The 17,429-nt window shown below is 50.6% G+C and overlaps 1 protein-coding gene across 1 annotated transcript in view; it reads left to right on the top strand.

The window, feature by feature from the left end:
- LOC308116724 (acid-sensing ion channel 1C) overlaps positions 1-15,976 on the top strand; it is a gene marked incomplete at its 5' end in the record, with an annotated part of 31,266 nt that extends 15,290 nt beyond the window's left edge. Inside the window, 9 exons of the mRNA XM_080475070.1 lie at positions 426-553; positions 2,980-3,130; positions 4,342-4,398; positions 4,633-4,786; positions 7,325-7,416; positions 8,122-8,201; positions 8,362-8,433; positions 8,993-9,045; positions 15,866-15,976. Coding sequence (XP_080331196.1) covers positions 426-553; positions 2,980-3,130; positions 4,342-4,398; positions 4,633-4,786; positions 7,325-7,416; positions 8,122-8,201; positions 8,362-8,433; positions 8,993-9,045; positions 15,866-15,875 — 797 coding nt within the window. The 3' untranslated portion in view covers positions 15,876-15,976. The remainder of the gene's footprint in view (positions 1-425; positions 554-2,979; positions 3,131-4,341; positions 4,399-4,632; positions 4,787-7,324; positions 7,417-8,121; positions 8,202-8,361; positions 8,434-8,992; positions 9,046-15,865) is intronic.
- Positions 15,977-17,429: the final 1,453 nt, after the last annotated feature.

The raw sequence follows: 17,429 nt of genomic DNA, 5'->3' as shown, positions 1-17,429 counted from the left end.
AGGTCAGGGATCAGGTCCGGGGTCACAGGTCAGGGATCAGGTCAGGGATCAGGTCCGGGATCAGGAAGTTATCTTCACTTGTAAACAGGAAGTTATCTCTACTTGTAAACAGGAAGTTATCTCTACTTGTAAACAGGAAGTTATCTCTTCTTGTAAACAGGAAGTTATCTTCACTTGTAAACAGGAAGTTATCTCTTCTTGTAAACAGGAAGTTATCTCTACTTGTAAACAGGAAGTTATCTCTACTTGTAAACAGGAAGTTATCTCTACTTGTAAACAGGAAGTTATCTCTTCTTGTAAACAGGAAGTTATCTTCACTTGTAAACAGGAAGTTATCTCTTCTTGTAAACAGGAAGTTATCTCTACTTGTAAACAGGAAGTTATCTTCACTTGTAAACAGGAAGTTATCTTCACTTGCTCCTCAGATGAGACGTCATATGAAGCCGGCATCAAGGTTCAGATCCACAGCCAAGACGAGCCTCCGTTCATCGACCAGCTGGGGTTTGGTGTGGCTCCTGGTTTTCAAACCTTTGTCTCATGTCAGCAGCAACTGGTACCTAAGACCTCGTCACCCCGCATCACCCCGTACCACCCCGTATCACTCTACATCACCCTTCATCACCCTGCATCACCCCGTATGCCCTGTGTCACTATGTAACACCCCGTATCACCCTACATAACCCTGTATCACCCCGCATCACCCCACTTAATCCTGTATCACCCCGCATCACCCCGTATCACCCTGTATGATCACACATTATCCTGTATCACCCGCATCAGCCCTTATAACCCCATCTCACCTCATATCACCCCGCTTTACCCAGCATTCACCGTGTCACCCTCAATAACCCTGTTTCACCCAGTACTGCCCCATATCTCCCCACCTCATGGTGTGTCAACCCACATCACCATGCCTCACTCTGTATCATCAACGTTCACTCCACTTACTGGATGTTTGTGTTCAGAGTGTTAGTGTTCAGAGTGTTAGTGTTCAGAGTGTTAGTGTTCAGAGTGTTAATGTTCAGAGTGTTAGTGTTCAGAGTGTTAGTGTTCAGAGTGTTAATGTTCAGAGTGTTAGTGTTCAGAGTGTTAGTGTTCAGGGTGTTAGTGTTCAGAGTGTTAGTGTTCAGAGTGTTAATGTTCAGAGTGTTAATGTTCAGAGTGTTAGTGTTCAGAGTGTTAGTGTTCAGGGTGTTAGTGTTCAGAGTGTTAATGTTCAGGGTGTTAGTGTTCAGAGTGTTAATGTTCAGGGTGTTAGTGTTCAGAGTGTTAGTGTTCAGGGTGTTAGTGTTCAGAGTGTTAGTGTTCAGAGTGTTCGTGTTCAGGGTGTTGGTGTTCAGGGTGTTGGTGTTCAGGGTGTTAGTGTTCAGGGTGTTAGTGTTCAGGGTGTTAGTGTTCAGAGTGTTAGTGTTCAGGGTGTTAGTGTTCAGAGTGTTAGTGTTCAGGGTGTTAGTGTTCAGAGTGTTAGTGTTCAGAGTGTTCGTGTTCAGGGTGTTGGTGTTCAGGGTGTTGGTGTTCAGGGTGTTAGTGTTCAGAATGTTAGTGTTCAGAATGTTAGTGTTCAGGGTGTTAGTGTTTAGGGTGTTAGTGTTCAGAGTGTTAGTGTTCAGAGTGTTAGTGTTCAGAGTGTTGGTGTTCAGGGTGTTAGTGTTCAGGGTGTTAGTGTTCAGGGTGTTAGTGTTTAGGCTGGAGTGGCCTGCATGGTGTAGAAAGTGTAGACGGTGTACGGGGGGTGTAGAGGATTAGTAGGTTGTGCAGGGTGTGATGGGTGTAAAAGGTTTGTAGGGTGTAGGTAGGGAGTAGGGTGTAGGAGTTGCATAGGGTGTGGCAGGTTTGTAGGGTGTAAGGTGTAAGGTGTAGGTATGTTTTCGGAAGTGAGTACGGTGTAGGAGGTGTGTAGGGTGTAGGTAGGGTGTAGGAGTTGTGTAGGGTGTACGGTGTAGGTAGGGTGTACGGTGTAGGAGGTGTGTACAGTGTAGGGTGTAGGTAGGGTGTACGGTGTAGGTAGGGTGTACGGTGTAGGAGGTGTGTACAGTGTAGGGTGTACGGTGTAGGTAGGGTGTACGGTGTAGGAGGTGTGTACAGTGTAGGGTGTAGGTAGGGTGTAGGAGGTGTGTACAGTGTAGGGTGTAGGAGGTGTGTACAGTGTAGGGTGTAGGTAGGGTTTAGGAGGTGTGTACAGTGTAGGGTGTAGGTAGGGTGTAGGAGGTGTGTACAGTGTAGGGTGTAGGAGGTGTGTACAGTGTAGGGTGTAGGAGGTGTGTACAGTGTAGGGTGTAGGTAGGGTGTAGGAGGTGTGTACAGTGGAGGGTGTAGGAGGTGTGTACAGTGTAGGGTGTAGGTAGGGTGTAGGAGGTGTGTACAGTGTAGGGTGTAGGGTGTAGGAGGTGTGTACAGTGTAGGGTGTAGGGTGTAGGAGGTGTGTCAGGTGTTGCAGCCAAATGTTTTCCAGGGGTTCTAAGATCAAATCCTCTCTTTAGGTTTAAAACGTTTTCTGATCGGCGTCATTCATTACATCTGTGTCTCCTAGTCCCAGTGTCTCCTAGTCCCTGTGTCTCCTAGTCCCAGTGTCTCCTTGTCCCTGTGTCTCATTGTCCCAGTGTCTCCTTGTCCCTGTGTCTCATTGTCCCTCTGTCTCCTTGTCCCTGTGTCTTCTTGTCCCTGTGTCTCCTTGTCCCAGTGTCTCCTTGTCCCAGTGTCTCCTTGTCCCTCATTGTCCCTGTGTCTCCTTGTCTCCACGTCTTCGTGTCTCCATGTCTCCGTATATGCATGTCTCTGTTTATCCATGTCTTCATGTCTGTGTCTCCTTGTCTCTAGCTCCACCCGTCCTCTCAGTGTCCAGCTCCACCCTGCAGGTTCCTGCTGTTCAGCATGACTCCACCTCCATGAACACCGGCCCCTCCCCCCTCCCCCCTCCATTGTGTGGTTGGTTTACAGTGTTGTTGTGTGAGACTAACATGAAGCCTGTGGCTGTTCTAGCTGCAGTACCTCCCCCCCCCGTGGGGGGACTGTAAGTCCTCCGCCATGGACTCCGAGTTCTTCTCCACCTACAGCATCACAGCCTGTCGTATCGACTGCGAGACTCGCTACCTGCTGGAGAACTGCAACTGCAGGATGGTGCACATGCCAGGTACGTGTCCAACATGGCAGGTACGTGTCCAACATGGCAGGTACGTGTCCAACATGGCAGGTACGTGTCCAACATGCCAGGTACGTGTCCAACATGGCAGGTACGTGTCCAACATGCCAGGTACGTGTCCAACATGCCAGGTACGTGTCCAACATGGCAGGTACGTGTCCAACATGCCGGGTACGTGTCCAACATGGCAGGTACGTGTCCAACATGCCAGGTACGTGTCCAACATGGCAGGTACGTGTCCAACATGCCAGGTACGTGTCCAACATGGCAGGTTTGTCACGTGGGTGAAAAACCTCAGTAGACTGACTGGTCTCCATGCTGGTCTGGTTCTGATGGTCCTGATGGTCCTGATGGTCCTGATGATTCTGATGGTCCTGATGGTTCTGATGGTCCTTATGGTACAGATGGTTCTGATGGCCCTGATGATTCTGATGGTTCTGATGGTTCTGATGGTTCTGATGGTTCTGATGGTCCAGATGGTTCTGATGGTTCTGATGGTTTTGATGGTCCAGATGATTCTGATTGTCCTGATGGTCCAGATGGTCCTGATGGTTCTGATGGTTCTGATAGTCCTGATGGTTCTGATGGTCCTGATGGTCCTGATATTTCCGATGGTTCTGATGGTTCTGATAGTCCTGATGGTCCAGATGATTCTGATTGTCCTGATGGTCCTGATGGTCCTGATGGTTCTGATGGTTCTCATGGTCCTGATGGTCCAGATGGTTCTGATGGTTCTGATAGTCCTGATGGTCCTGATGGTTCTGATGGTTCTGATGGTCCTGATGGTTCTGATGGTTCAGATGCTTCTGATGGTTCTGATGGTTCTCATGGTCCTGATGGTCCAGATGGTCCAGATGGTTCTGATGGTTCTGATAGTCCTGATGGTTCTGATGGTCCTGATGGTTCTGATGGTTCTCATGGTCCTGATGGTCCAGATGGTCCAGATGGTTCTGATGGTTCTGATAGTCCTGATGGTCCAGATGATTCTGATTGTCCTGATGGTCCTGATGGTTCTGATGGTTCTCATGGTCCTGATGGTTCAGATGGTCCAGATGGTTCTGATGGTTCTGATAGTCCTGATGGTCCAGATGGTTCTGATGGTTCTGATAGTCCTGATGGTCCTGATGGTTCTGATGGTTCTCATGGTCCTGATGGTTCAGATGGTCCAGATGCTTCTGATGGTTCTGATGGTTCCTCCTCAGGTACGGCCACCGTGTGCACACCTGAGCAGTACAAAGACTGTGCAGACCCGGCGTTAGGTGAGTCCACATCCCTCAGAGGCCACGCCCACTGCATAGAGCCTGTTGGAGACACTGTGGAGACGAGGTGTGTCTCCATGACGACAAGGTGTGTCTCCACAGTGTCTCCACTTGGTCTCCATGGAGCGGCGGTGCGTCTCCACTCTGAGACCAGGTCTTTGTCTGGTTCTTCTTCACCTGTCTGTAGCACCACCATTGTGTGGCGCTGATCACATGACCTCTGATCGTCCACAGACTTTTTGGTGGAGAAGGACAACGACTACTGTGTGTGTGAGACGCCGTGCAACATGACGCGCTACGGCAAGGAGCTGTCCATGGTGAAGATCCCCAGTAAGGCCTCGGCCAAATATCTGGCGAAGAAATTCAACAAAACCGAGCAGTACATCGGGTGAGTATCGCCCCTCACTCTGCTCACTGCCTCTCACGCCCCCACAGGTACAGAGCAGTACTGCACTCTCCACTTATTGAGTCACTGTTCATCTTGTGCAGATTTAAAAAGCACTCTTCCTCTTTAGAGTCTAAACACACCAAAATCACTTCACTGTGAACAATGAAATGAATAAACTCATATAAAACAAAATGTTTTGACCTTCAGCCATTAAAACAGGAATCCTCTTTGTTTGAGAGCTTTAATGAAACACTCATTTGTTAGACAAAGAAATACACATTTCATTGCAGAGGAATATTTGAGCTAAAACCATAAATAATAATGACAGTAAAGTCATGTGGCTGTGAATCATTGATCGGCCTGCAACCAATCAAAGAACCAATCAGCTTTTACATTGATAAAACAACATTTTGGTAAATGTTCCTCCAAAGCACATTTTGATTCATATCAGCTTATTGATTCTGTGTAGTGTGTGAAACGAGGAGTCAGGAGGAGTCAGGAGGAGTCAGGAGGAGTCAGGAGGAGGTAGGAGGAGTCAGGAGGAGTCAGGAGGAGGTAGGAGGAGGTAGGAGGAGTCAGGAGGAGGTAGGAGGAGTCAGGAGGAGGTAGGAGGAGTCAGGAGGAGTCAGGAGGAGTCAGGAGGAGGTAGGAGGAGTCAGGAGGAGTCAGGAGGAGTCAGGAGGAGGTAGGAGGAGTCAGGAGGAGTCAGGAGGAGTCAGGAGGAGGTAGGAGGAGTCAGGAGGAGTCAGGAGGAGGTAGGAGGAGTCAGGAGGAGGTAGGAGGAGGTAGGAGGAGTCAGGAGGAGGTAGGAGGAGGTAGGAGGAGTCAGGAGGAGTCAGGAGGAGTCAGGAGGAGGTAGGAGGAGGTAGGAGGAGTCAGGAGGAGGTAGGAGGAGTCAGGAGGAGGTAGGAGGAGTCAGGAGGAGTCAGGAGGAGGTAGGAGGAGGTAGGAGGAGTCAGGAGGAGTCAGGAGGAGTCAGGAGGAGTCAGGAGGAGTCAGGAGGAGGTAGGAGGAGTCAGGAGGAGTCAGGAGGAGGTAGGAGGAGGTAGGAGGAGTCAGGAGGAGGTAGGAGGAGTCAGGAGGAGGTAGGAGGAGTCAGGAGGAGTCAGGAGGAGTCAGGAGGAGGTAGGAGGAGTCAGGAGGAGTCAGGAGGAGTCAGGAGGAGGTAGGAGGAGTCAGGAGGAGTCAGGAGGAGTCAGGAGGAGGTAGGAGGAGTCAGGAGGAGTCAGGAGGAGGTAGGAGGAGTCAGGAGGAGGTAGGAGGAGGTAGGAGGAGTCAGGAGGAGGTAGGAGGAGGTAGGAGGAGTCAGGAGGAGTCAGGAGGAGTCAGGAGGAGGTAGGAGGAGTCAGGAGGAGGTAGGAGGAGTCAGGAGGAGTCAGGAGGAGGTAGGAGGAGGTAGGAGGAGTCAGGAGGAGTCAGGAGGAGTCAGGAGGAGTCAGGAGGAGGTAGGAGGAGTCAGGAGGAGGTAGGAGGAGTCAGGAGGAGTCAGGAGGAGTCAGGAGGAGTCAGGAGGAGGTAGGAGGAGGTAGGAGGAGTCAGGAGGAGGTAGGAGGAGTCAGGAGGAGTCAGGAGGAGTCAGGAGGAGGTAGGAGGAGTCAGGAGGAGGTAGGAGGAGGTAGGAGGAGGTAGGAGGAGTCAGGAGGAGTCAGGAGGAGTCAGGAGGAGGTAGGAGGAGTCAGGAGGAGGTAGGAGGAGTCAGGAGGAGTCAGGAGGAGTCAGGAGGAGGTAGGAGGAGGTAGGAGGAGTCAGGAGGAGTCAGGAGGAGGTAGGAGGAGGTAGGAGGAGTCAGGAGGAGGTAGGAGGAGTCAGGAGGAGTCAGGAGGAGTCAGGAGGAGGTAGGAGGAGTCAGGAGGAGGTAGGAGGAGTCAGGAGGAGTCAGGAGGAGTCAGGAGGAGGTAGGAGGAGGTAGGAGGAGTCAGGAGGAGTCAGGAGGAGGTAGGAGGAGGTAGGAGGAGTCAGGAGGAGGTAGGAGGAGTCAGGAGGAGTCAGGAGGAGTCAGGAGGAGTCAGGAGGAGGTAGGAGGAGGTAGGAGGAGTCAGGAGGAGGTAGGAGGAGTCAGGAGGAGTCAGGAGGAGTCAGGAGGAGTCAGGAGGAGGTAGGAGGAGGTAGGAGGAGTCAGTTATTTCTCCTTGATGTCTGCAGCTTGAGCTTGTCGCCATCAATGTAACAATCATGAAGTGCACTTCCTGTTGAGGCCTGTGGGAGGTGCCACCACTTCCTGTTGAGGCCTGTGGGAGGTGCCACCACTTCCTGTTGAGGCCTGTGGGAGGTGCCACCACTTCCTGTTGAGGCCTGTGGGAGGTGCCACCACTTCCTGTTGAGGCCTGTGGGAGGCGCCACCACTTCCTGTTGAGGCCTGTGGGAGGCGCCACCACTTCCTGTTGAGGCCTGTGGGAGGTGCCACCACTTCCTGTTGAGGCCTGTGGGAGGCGCCACCACTTCCTGTTGAGGCCTGTGGGAGGCGCCACCACTTCCTGTCTGCAGAGGTGAAACGTGTGCAGACAGGAAGTGATGACGCCTGGTGTCTGTGTCCTGCAGAGAGAACATCCTGGTCCTGGACATTTTCTTTGAAGCTCTGAACTACGAGAAGATCGAACAGAAGAAGGCTTACGAGATCGCCGGGCTGCTCGGTAAGACAGGAAGCAGGGCAGTTACAGTTACAGTTACAGTTACAGGTACAGGTACAGGTACAGGTACAGGTACTGAGGTAATATCACATGTCACATCACTTCTTCTCTGACAAGTCACCTCTGACTCAAACAAGCTGATCTGACTGTCCTCACCTGTCCTCTTGTGTCACTTGCCTCATGTGTCCCCTGGTCTCACCTGGATTCACCTGTCCCCTTGTCTCACCTAGTTTTGTCTCACCTGTCCTCTTGTCTCACCTGGTCATGTCTCACCTGTCCTCTTGTCTCACCTGTCTTACCTATCCTCTTGTCTCACATTGTCTCACCCAGTGTCACCTTGCCTCACCTGTCCTCTTGTGTCACTTGCCTCATGTGTCCTCTGGTCTCACCTGGATTCACCTGTCCCCTTGTCTCACCTAGTCTTACCTTATCTCACATGTCCTTTTGTCTCACCCAGTCTCACCTTGCCTCACCTGTCCTCTTGTCTCACCTGTCTTACCTATCCTCTTGTCTCACCCAGTCTCACCTTGCCTCACCTGTCCTCTTGTCTCAACTGTCTTACCGATCATCTTGTCTCACCTAATCTTGTCTCACCTGTCCTCTTGCCTCACCTGGTCATGTCTCACCTGTTCTCTTGTCTACCCTTGTCTCACCCAGTCTCACCTTGTCTCACCTGTCCTGTTGTCTCACCTTGTCACACCTGTCCAGGTGACATCGGCGGTCAAATGGGGCTTTTCATTGGAGCCAGTGTTCTAACAATACTGGAGATATTTGACTACCTGTACGAGGTAAAGAGTGTGTGTGTGTGTGTGTGTGTGTGTGTGTGTGTGTGTGTGTGTGTGTGTGTGTGTGTGTGTGTGTGTGTGTGTGTGTGTGTGTGTGTGTGTGTGTGTGTGTGTGTGTGGGTGTGAGAGCTTCTCAATTGTGAGTGTGTTTCTGTGGTTTCAGGTGTTTAAGGACAAAGTTCTGGGTTACTTCATCCGGAAGAAGCGACCGCAGCGCTGCCAGAGCGACAATCTGGTAACACACACACACACACACACACACACACACACACACACACACACACACACACACACACACACACACACACACACACACACACACACACACACTTCAGGAGATTTGTTTCTGCTGCTGTTTGTTCTCAGTCTGAAACAGCTGCTTCACCACCTCCACCTCCTGCTGCTCCATCCATCATCACCTCCTGTCACTGCATCTCCTCCTCATGTCTCCTCCTGACTCTTCCCACTGACTCCTCCTCCTGACTCCTCCTGACTCCTCCTGACTCCTCCTCCTGACTCTTCCTCCTGACTCCTCCTGACTCTTCCCACTGACTCCTCCTGACTCCTCCTCCTGACACTTCCTCCTGACTCCTCCTCCTGACTCTTCCCACTGACTCCTCCTCCAGAGTCCTCCTGACTCCTCCTCCTGACCCTTCCTCCTGACTCCTCCTCCTGACTCCTCCTCCAGAGTCCTCCTGACTCCTCCTCCTGACTCCTCCCCTTTAAGCCCCGCCCCCTATGACGTTAGTTTGATTTTTCCATCTCATCATTTCTTTTCATCGTGTCTGTTCCAGGAGTTTCCAGAGAACCCAACCAGCCCCGGTGTCACGCCCAATCATGCCCCCAGGTAGCACACCCACTAATCAGAGCTGCCTCACCCTCACCCCCCTCACCCCCCTCACCCACCTCAGCTTCATACTGACCTGATCCATCAGAGTTCTCAGAGATCTGTGAACCTGCAGACAGAGCAGCTCTGTCTCCCCCTGGTGGTGGACTTAATGATTACAGTCTCAACGGGGCCGTTTACACGTTTACAGCAATACGGACCATTTCTTAGGCAGTGTCATCTCAGCTGGTAGAGCATCAGACTCTCAGTCTCAAGGTAGAGGGTTCATGTCCCACGCCAGGCACCACCTTCCTGTGGGCTCTCCACCTTCCTGTGGGATCTCCACCTTCCTGTGGGCTCTCCACCTTCCTGAGGGCTCTCCACCTTCCTGTGGGCTCTCCACCTTCCTGTGGGCTCTCCACCTTCCTGAGGGCTCTCCACCTTCCTGTGGGCTCTCCACCTGCAGGAAGGTTCTTAATGGGTCAATGTGATCTGGGTGACGGTGCTCAGACTGACACCACCACCACCCGGGGAGGGAGGAGAGGGAGGAGATGGAGGGATTAGAAGAGAAGTGACAGCGTTAATAATCAGAGCTTTTTGTCTCATTTCATCGTCTGGTAGAAACACCAGAATGAACCAGAAGTAACTTTCAGCCAATCACTGAGCAGCTCCGGAGGTTTAAAGTCTGAACATGAAGTGACTCTGATTGGTTTAATTTCAGTCACTCATATTGATCAGTTATTAGTGAAACTGTGACTAAGCCCCGCCTCCATGAGGTGGCTTTACACACACACACACACACACACACACACACACACACACACACACACACACACACACACACACACACACACACACACACACACACACACACACACACACACACACACACACACACACACACACACAGCTCTCTGGTGTTCGATTTGTTGAACAGTTTTTTCCTCTTTACCATGAAGGAACAGAATGAGGCGGTTTATTGTGAAGGAACAGAATGAGGCGGTTTATTGTGAAGGAACAGAATGAGGCGGTTTATTGTGAAGGAACAGAATGAGGCGATTTATTGTGAAGGAACAGAATGAGGCGGTTTATTGTGAAGGAACAGAATGAGGCGGTTGAGTCGGACGTTTAAATTCTTTGTCCTCTTTTCATGTGCTTTCTGCTTCACTTGTTATAATTAGTGAACATTTTCTGTAACTGAACAGGACTGAAACTATGAGACATTAATGTGTTAATGTCAAACAGCTATAATACTCTTTTTTGTCTCTCCTCCCCTCTTCCTCCCTCTGTCGCCTTCTTGTTCCCTGTCTCCTCTGATTCCTCCCTGTTTCTTTTCTGATTCCTCCTTATTTCCTCCTTGTTCCTTACTTGTTTCCTCTCTGTTTCCTCTCTGTTTCCTCCCTGTTTCCTCCCTGTTTCCTCCTTGTTTCCTCCCTGTTTCCTCCTTGTTTCCTCACTGTTTCCTCCTTGTTTCCTCACTGTTTCCTCCTTGTTTCCTCACTGTTTCCTCCCTGTTTCCTCCTTGTTTCCTCCTTGTTCCTTACTTGTTTCCTCTCTGTTTCCTCCTTGTTTCCTCACTGTTTCCTCCTTGTTTCCTCACTGTTTCCTCCCTGTTTCCTCCTTGTTTCCTCCTTGTTCCTTACTTGTTTCCTCCCTGTTTCCTCCCTGTTTCCTCCTTGTTTCCTCTCTATTTCCTCACTGTTTCCTCTCTGTTTCCTCTCTGTTTCCTCCCTGTTTCCTCCCTGTTTCCTCCTTGTTTCCTCCCTGTTTCCTCCCTGTTTCCTCCTTGTTTCCTCCCTGTTTCCTCTCTATTTCCTCTCTGTTTCCTCTCTGTTTCCTCCCTGTTTCCTCCCTGTTTCCTCCTTGTTTCCTCCCTCTTTCCTCTCTATTTCCTCTCTGTTTCCTCTCTGTTTCCTCCCTGTTTCCTCCTTGTTTCCTCCCTGTTTCCTCCCTGTTTCCTCCCTGTTTCCTCCTTGTTTCCTCTCTGTTTCCTCCCTGTTTCCTCCCTGTTTCCTCTCTGTTTCCTCCCTGTTTCCTCCCTGTTTCCTCCTTGTTTCCTCCTTGTTTCCTCCTTGTTCCTTACTTGTTTCCTCCCTGTTTCCTCCCTGTTTCCTCCCTGTTTCCTCTTTGTTTCCTCCCTGTTTCCTCCCTGTTTCCTCCCTGTTTCCTCCTTGTTTCCTCTCTGTTTCCTCCCTGTTTCCTCCCTGTTTCCTCCCTGTTTCCTCCCTGTTTCCTCTCTGTTTCCTCTCTGTTTCCTCCCTGTTTCCTCCCTGTTTCCTCCTTGTTTCCTCTCTGTTTCCTCCCTGTTTCCTCCCTGTTTCCTCCCTGTTTCCTCCTTGTTTCCTCCCTGTTTCCTCCCTGTTTCCTCTCTGTTTCCTCCCTGTTTCCTCCCTGTTTCCTCCCTGTTTCCTCCTTGTTTCCTCTCTGTTTCCTCCCTGTTTCCTCCCTGTTTCCTCCTTGTTTCCTCCCTGTTTCCTCCCTGTTTCCTCTCTGTTTCCTCCCTGTTTCCTCCCTGTTTCCTCCTTGTTTCCTCCTTGTTTCCTCCCTGTTTCCTCCCTGTTTCCTCTCTGTTTCCTCCCTGTTTCCTCTCTGTTTCCTCCCTGTTTCCTCTCTGTTTCCTCCCTGTTTCCTCCCTGTTTCCTCCCTGTTTCCTCCTTGTTTCCTCTCTGTTTCCTCCCTGTTTCCTCTCTGTTTCCTCTCTGTTTCCTCCCTGTTTCCTCCTTGTTTCCTCCCTGTTTCCTCCCTGTTTCCTCCCTGTTTCCTCCTTGTTTCCTCTCTGTTTCCTCCCTGTTTCCTCCCTGTTTCCTCTCTGTTTCCTCTCTGTTTCCTCCCTGTTTCCTCTCTGTTTCCTCTCTGTTTCCTCCCTGTTTCCTCCTTGTTTCCTCCCTGTTTCCTCCCTGTTTCCTCCCTGTTTCCTCCTTGTTTCCTCTCTGTTTCCTCCCTGTTTCCTCCCTGTTTCCTCCTTGTTTCCTCCTTGTTTCCTCCCTGTTTCCTCCCTGTTTCCTCCCTGTTTCCTCCCTGTTTCCTCCCTGTTTCCTCCCTGTTTCCTCTCTGTTTCCTCCCTGTTTCCTCCCTGTTTCCTCCTTGTTTCCTCTCTGTTTCCTCCCTGTTTCCTCTCTGTTTCCTCTCTGTTTCCTCCCTGTTTCCTCCTTGTTTCCTCCCTGTTTCCTCCCTGTTTCCTCCCTGTTTCCTCCTTGTTTCCTCTCTGTTTCCTCCCTGTTTCCTCCCTGTTTCCTCCTTGTTTCCTCCTTGTTTCCTCCCTGTTTCCTCCCTGTTTCCTCCCTGTTTCCTCCCTGTTTCCTCCCTGTTTCCTCTCTGTTTCCTCTCTGTTTCCTCCCTGTTTCCTCCCTGTTTCCTCCTTGTTTCCTCTCTGTTTCCTCCCTGTTTCCTCTCTGTTTCCTCTCTGTTTCCTCCCTGTTTCCTCCTTGTTTCCTCCCTGTTTCCTCCCTGTTTCCTCCCTGTTTCCTCCTTGTTTCCTCTCTGTTTCCTCCCTGTTTCCTCCCTGTTTCCTCTCTGTTTCCTCCCTGTTTCCTCCCTGTTTCCTCCCTGTTTCCTCCCTGTTTCCTCCTTGTTTCCTCTCTGTTTCCTACCTGTTTCCTCCCTGTTTCCTCCCTGTTTCCTCTCTGTTTCCTACCTGTTTCCTCCCTGTTTCCTCCCTGTTTCCTCCCTGTTTCCTCCCTGTTTCCTACCTGTTTCCTCTCTGTTTCCTCCCTGTTTCCTCTCTGTTTCCTCCCTGTTTCCTCCCTGTTTCCTCCTTGTTTCCTCCTTGTTTCCTCCCTGTTTCCTCTCTGTTTCCTCCCTGTTTCCTCCCTGTTTCCTCCCCCCACCCAGAGCACCTGTGACACCCTCCGGAGTCACTCGGACAGTGTCGGATTCACGCCGAACATGTTACCTCGTCACCCGACTTTAGGAAACTTTGAGGAGTTCGCTTGTTGACGACATAACAGAGGAGGCGGGGCTCAATGGTACTGTGGGTGGGGTTTGTAGAGGCGGGGCTTAATGTTCTGTGGGCGGGCTTTATGGGTGGGGGGTCTGGACAGTAAACTGTGAAATAATTCCTGTATTTAAGAGGAGGTTGAGTAGATGCTTGAATAGAAATAGAATATTATCATCAGAAAAAAATCTAAAAGAGATGACTTCCAAACAGAGCTCAGGTTTACCGCCGTGTCGGAGCGTCCATCTTTATCTCCTCATGTTTCCTTCTTCAGTCGCCTGTCGGGTCCCACAGGTGTGTGAGCTGTGGATCAGTGGATCAGCCGCGTTGCAGCTCCTTTCAGTGTTTTGCCTTTGGCATCAAACCGATGCTGTGATCAATAAACCTTCAGAATCTACCTGTCACCAGGGAAACGTGCTAATGCTAAAGCTAACCGTCGTGCTGGCCTCCGCCCAAACACTCAGCATCACTAACATCCCTAAATATTCAGGAAACTTGTGAAATAAATACAGGAAGTCTGATTTATTCAGAAATTGGTGACGTTTCCATTCAGTCACGTTCAACTGAGACATTTTCTAAAGCAGCAAAGTAAAAACGTCTGAAGTGGAACCTGATGGTTTCCATCGCTCAAAGCCACATTCACATGAGGAGGTTTTCCTTTCTGAAAAGTTTAGGTGGCAACATTTTGAAAGTGATGTCCGTTTACATGGGAACAGCAGAAACACTGGAAACAGTGTAGTTCTCATCTTGGTCCACTAGTTGGTGCTGTTGTTCATTTTAGTACTGAAATAAAACTACGAACTCCAGGAGGAAACACCACAGAGGAAACTTTGTTCTTAAGCCTCTGTACTGGTACGGTATGGTATGGTACGGTATGGTATGGTACGGTATGGTACGGTACGGTACGGTAGGGTATGGTGGTTTGGTACGGCATGGCACGGCATGGTACGGCACGGTATGGTACGGTACGGTATGGTGGTACGATACGGCACGGTACCGTATGGTATGGTATGATATGGTACAGTATGGTATTGTATGGTATGGTACGGTACAGTATGGTATTGTATGATATGGTATGGTATGGTACGGTACAGTATGGTATTGTATGATATGGTATGGTATGGTACGGTAAGGTACGATATGGTATGGTTTGATACGGTACGGTATGGTACGGTATGGTACGGTAAGGTACGATATGGTATGGTATGGTTTGATACGGTACGGTATGGTACGGTCCAGTATGGTATGGTATGATATGGCAAAGCGTACCCAGACCCAACTCTGTGTCATGGTTCCACCTCAGAATACATTGAAATGTAAGCGGGTTGTGAACGCTGCAGAAATGAGACATCATCACTACGTGACAGGAAAGGAGGACCAGCAGAACGCTTCAGTTGCGTTGCAGCTCAGGAGGCTGTCCCGTATCGTCCCGTCCCATATCGTCCCGTCCCATATCGTCCTGTATCGCCCCGTCTCATATCGTCCCATCCTGTATTGGCCCGCCCCGTATCATCCCGTCCCATATCGTGGAATCGCCCAGTCCCGTATCGTCCCGTATCGTCCCGTCCCATATCGTCCCGTCCCATATCGTCCTGTATCGCCCCGTCCCATATCGTCCCGTCCCATATCGTCCTGTATCGCCCAGTCCCGTATCGCCCCGTCTCATATCGTCCCATCCTGTATTGGCCCGCCCCGTATCATCCCGTCCCATATCGTCTGGAATCGCCCAGTCCCGTATCGTCCCGTATCGTCCCGTATCGTCCCGTCCCATATCATCCCGTCTCATATCGTCTCATCCCGTATCGCCCTTTCCCGTCCCAATTCGTATCGTCCTATATCCTCCTGTCCAGTTTCATCCCGTCCCGTATCGTCCAATATCATCCCATCCCGTCCTGTGTTGTCCTGTATCGTCCCGCCCCGTATCGTCCCGTCCGGTATTGCACCGTCCTATCCCGTATCGTCTCGTATCGTCTTGCATTATTCCATCCCGTACCGTCCCGTCACACACTGCGTGGTGGAAACGAGGCTTTCCTACCGATCTACTGAGCATGTGCAGAACAACTAGTTACTATGGCCGTGGTGCACATGATGAGTAGCAGCATTTCAGAAACATTTTGTTTTCCCCCCGTTTCCATGGAGATGGAGTCGGAGCGTTTTCAAAAAGTTCCACCTTGGGAGTGTTTTCAATAAGTTTTATTTTCCCGAGGCCCAGCAGGACGGTTACCGAGCTGCGCTGGTGTTTCCTGTGGCCTTCTGCTGCTGCGTGACCACTGTGCTGACTCAGCAAGACATGACTGTCCTGAGTCAGCAAAATGTGACTGTGCTGACTAAGCAAAACATGACTCAGTAAAACATGACTGTCCTGAGTCAGCAAAATGTGACTGTGCTGACTCAGCAAGACATGAATGTCCTGAGTCAGCAAAATGTGACTGTGCTGACTAAGCAAAACATGACTCAGTAAAACATGACTGTCCTGAATCAGCAAAATGTGACTGTGATGACTCAGCAAGACATGACTGTCCTGAGTCAGCAAAATGTGACTGTGCTGACTCAGCAAGACATGAATGTCCTGAGTCAGCAAAATGTGACTGTGCTGACTCAGCAAAACATGACTCAGTAAAACATGACTGTGCTGAATCAGCAAAATGTGACTGTGCTGACTCAGCAGAAGTCACTGAGGACGTCTATCTTGTGCACATCTTGCTGGCTGCTGAGTGGGAGTGTCCTTCATGTCCAGCTGCAGCCAGACGCCGGTCGGACTTCTCTGCCCCCCCCCCCCCCCCCCCCCTACCCCTACTGGAGTCCATCAGCACAAGCCCAGTGATGGGATTCTCTGTAGGAGCTTCAACCTGCTGACAGTACTGACCTGTAAATACTCTCCAACACTTCATCTCCTCCACATTGTAGATGTTTCTGAACCGTGAGATGTCCAGAGGACCGACTGGTCTCCTCCAGTGTCCTTGTCTCGCTCACTCTCCGACTGATCCACACATTTGATCAGAAACTAAAGAACTTGCCTCAAAAATCCACCTCACCTGTTTTACTGTCAGAAATGTTGTAGAATTTTCACCTGTACCCTCCTCGCTTATTATGATGATGATTATATCAGAATATGTACACAGTCACAAATAGCAGTTTGTGATATATAAATGAAACGTAATAAACTATATTTACCCAGCGTACTGTAATGTACACAAACTTTCTTCTGACCTTCGTCTTGCTATGTGTTCTCTAAATCTGTCGCTACAGTACTACACCTGTGGACTCTTGGTACTTTCCTTTGTTTTTCTATGTGAACTTTAAAGGACAGTTAGAGTGGCGTCCAGCTTTATCAAACTGTAATCTGAGTATCGACTGTTGATATGAAGCACAACCTGGAGATCAGCCATCGCTCCTCGTGGCGGTGACTTCCTGTTTGGAGGAGCCGCCACCGTTACGAGGACTCGGACCAGAGCGGAGCCACAAACCTCATCACATGGTGGATTCAGCAATAAAAGCAGACTGAGCCGTGGTTGGACGACAGATGACCAATCTCCTTGTCCCCTGACGGGGCCCTGACGGGGCCCTGATGACGCTGCGTTACCATGACGACAGCGCCACGTGGAGGGGCTTAGAAAGTCGAAAAATATCTGCCATGTGACGCTCCGTAGAAAAAAGAAAAAGAGGCAGGTGCTTTTACCTGGCCGTCCCCACTTCCTGCCTTACGACCAATCACAGAGCAGCAGTGTTAATTTTTACCCCAGGTACAGGTCACTCTGTAATACCACTTTACACCACAAGATGGAGTGAGTCACTCTTATGTCGAGGCTGTCTTCAGTCTAACAGCAGAAGAAACAACAGACTCAGGACGAAAGGACTGAGGAGTGGCTGGACGTTAGAGTGTTTCACCCTCCCCGGCCCACAGGGGGCGTCAGGGAGAACAATGACTTCCTGTTACTGACCGGACCCTACAGACTGGACGGTTACTGACTAGACGGTAGAGCGACCTGTCCTATCAGATGACTGAATTCTGAAGACTGAATGGACATTAAAGTTACTGGAGACCGACAGTGAGAGGTGACTGTGTCAGACTGTCAGAGCGACTGGAGGCTCCAGACTAGACGGTAGAGTGCCTGACACTGCCTCAGCCAGAGTTTCTGTTCCTCAGTCTGTTTTGATGGAGTCAGATGAATCCACTCGAGTCTCCACGGGGCTGCTCCTTCAGGCTGTACTGATAGTGTCCAGGTGGTGCGTTCAGGTGACGATGCCGCGGTGTTCAGGTGACGATGCCGCGGTGTTCAGGTGACGATGCTGTGGCGTTCAGGAGACGATGCCGCGGTGTTCAGGAGACGATGCCGCGGTGTTCAGGTGACGATGCCGCGGTGTTCAGGTGACGATGCCGTGGCGTTCAGGAGACGATGCCGCGGTGTTCAGGTGACGATGCCGTGGCGTTCAGGAGACGATGCCGCGGTGTTCAGGTGACGATGCTGCG

Source organism: Lipophrys pholis (genome assembly GCF_963383615.2).
Source record: "Lipophrys pholis genome assembly, chromosome: 1".
NCBI classification, from domain to species: Eukaryota; Metazoa; Chordata; class Actinopteri; order Blenniiformes; family Blenniidae; genus Lipophrys; species Lipophrys pholis.
Note: the sequence above shows the minus strand (reverse complement) of the source record. Positions and strands in the feature narration are given on the sequence as shown.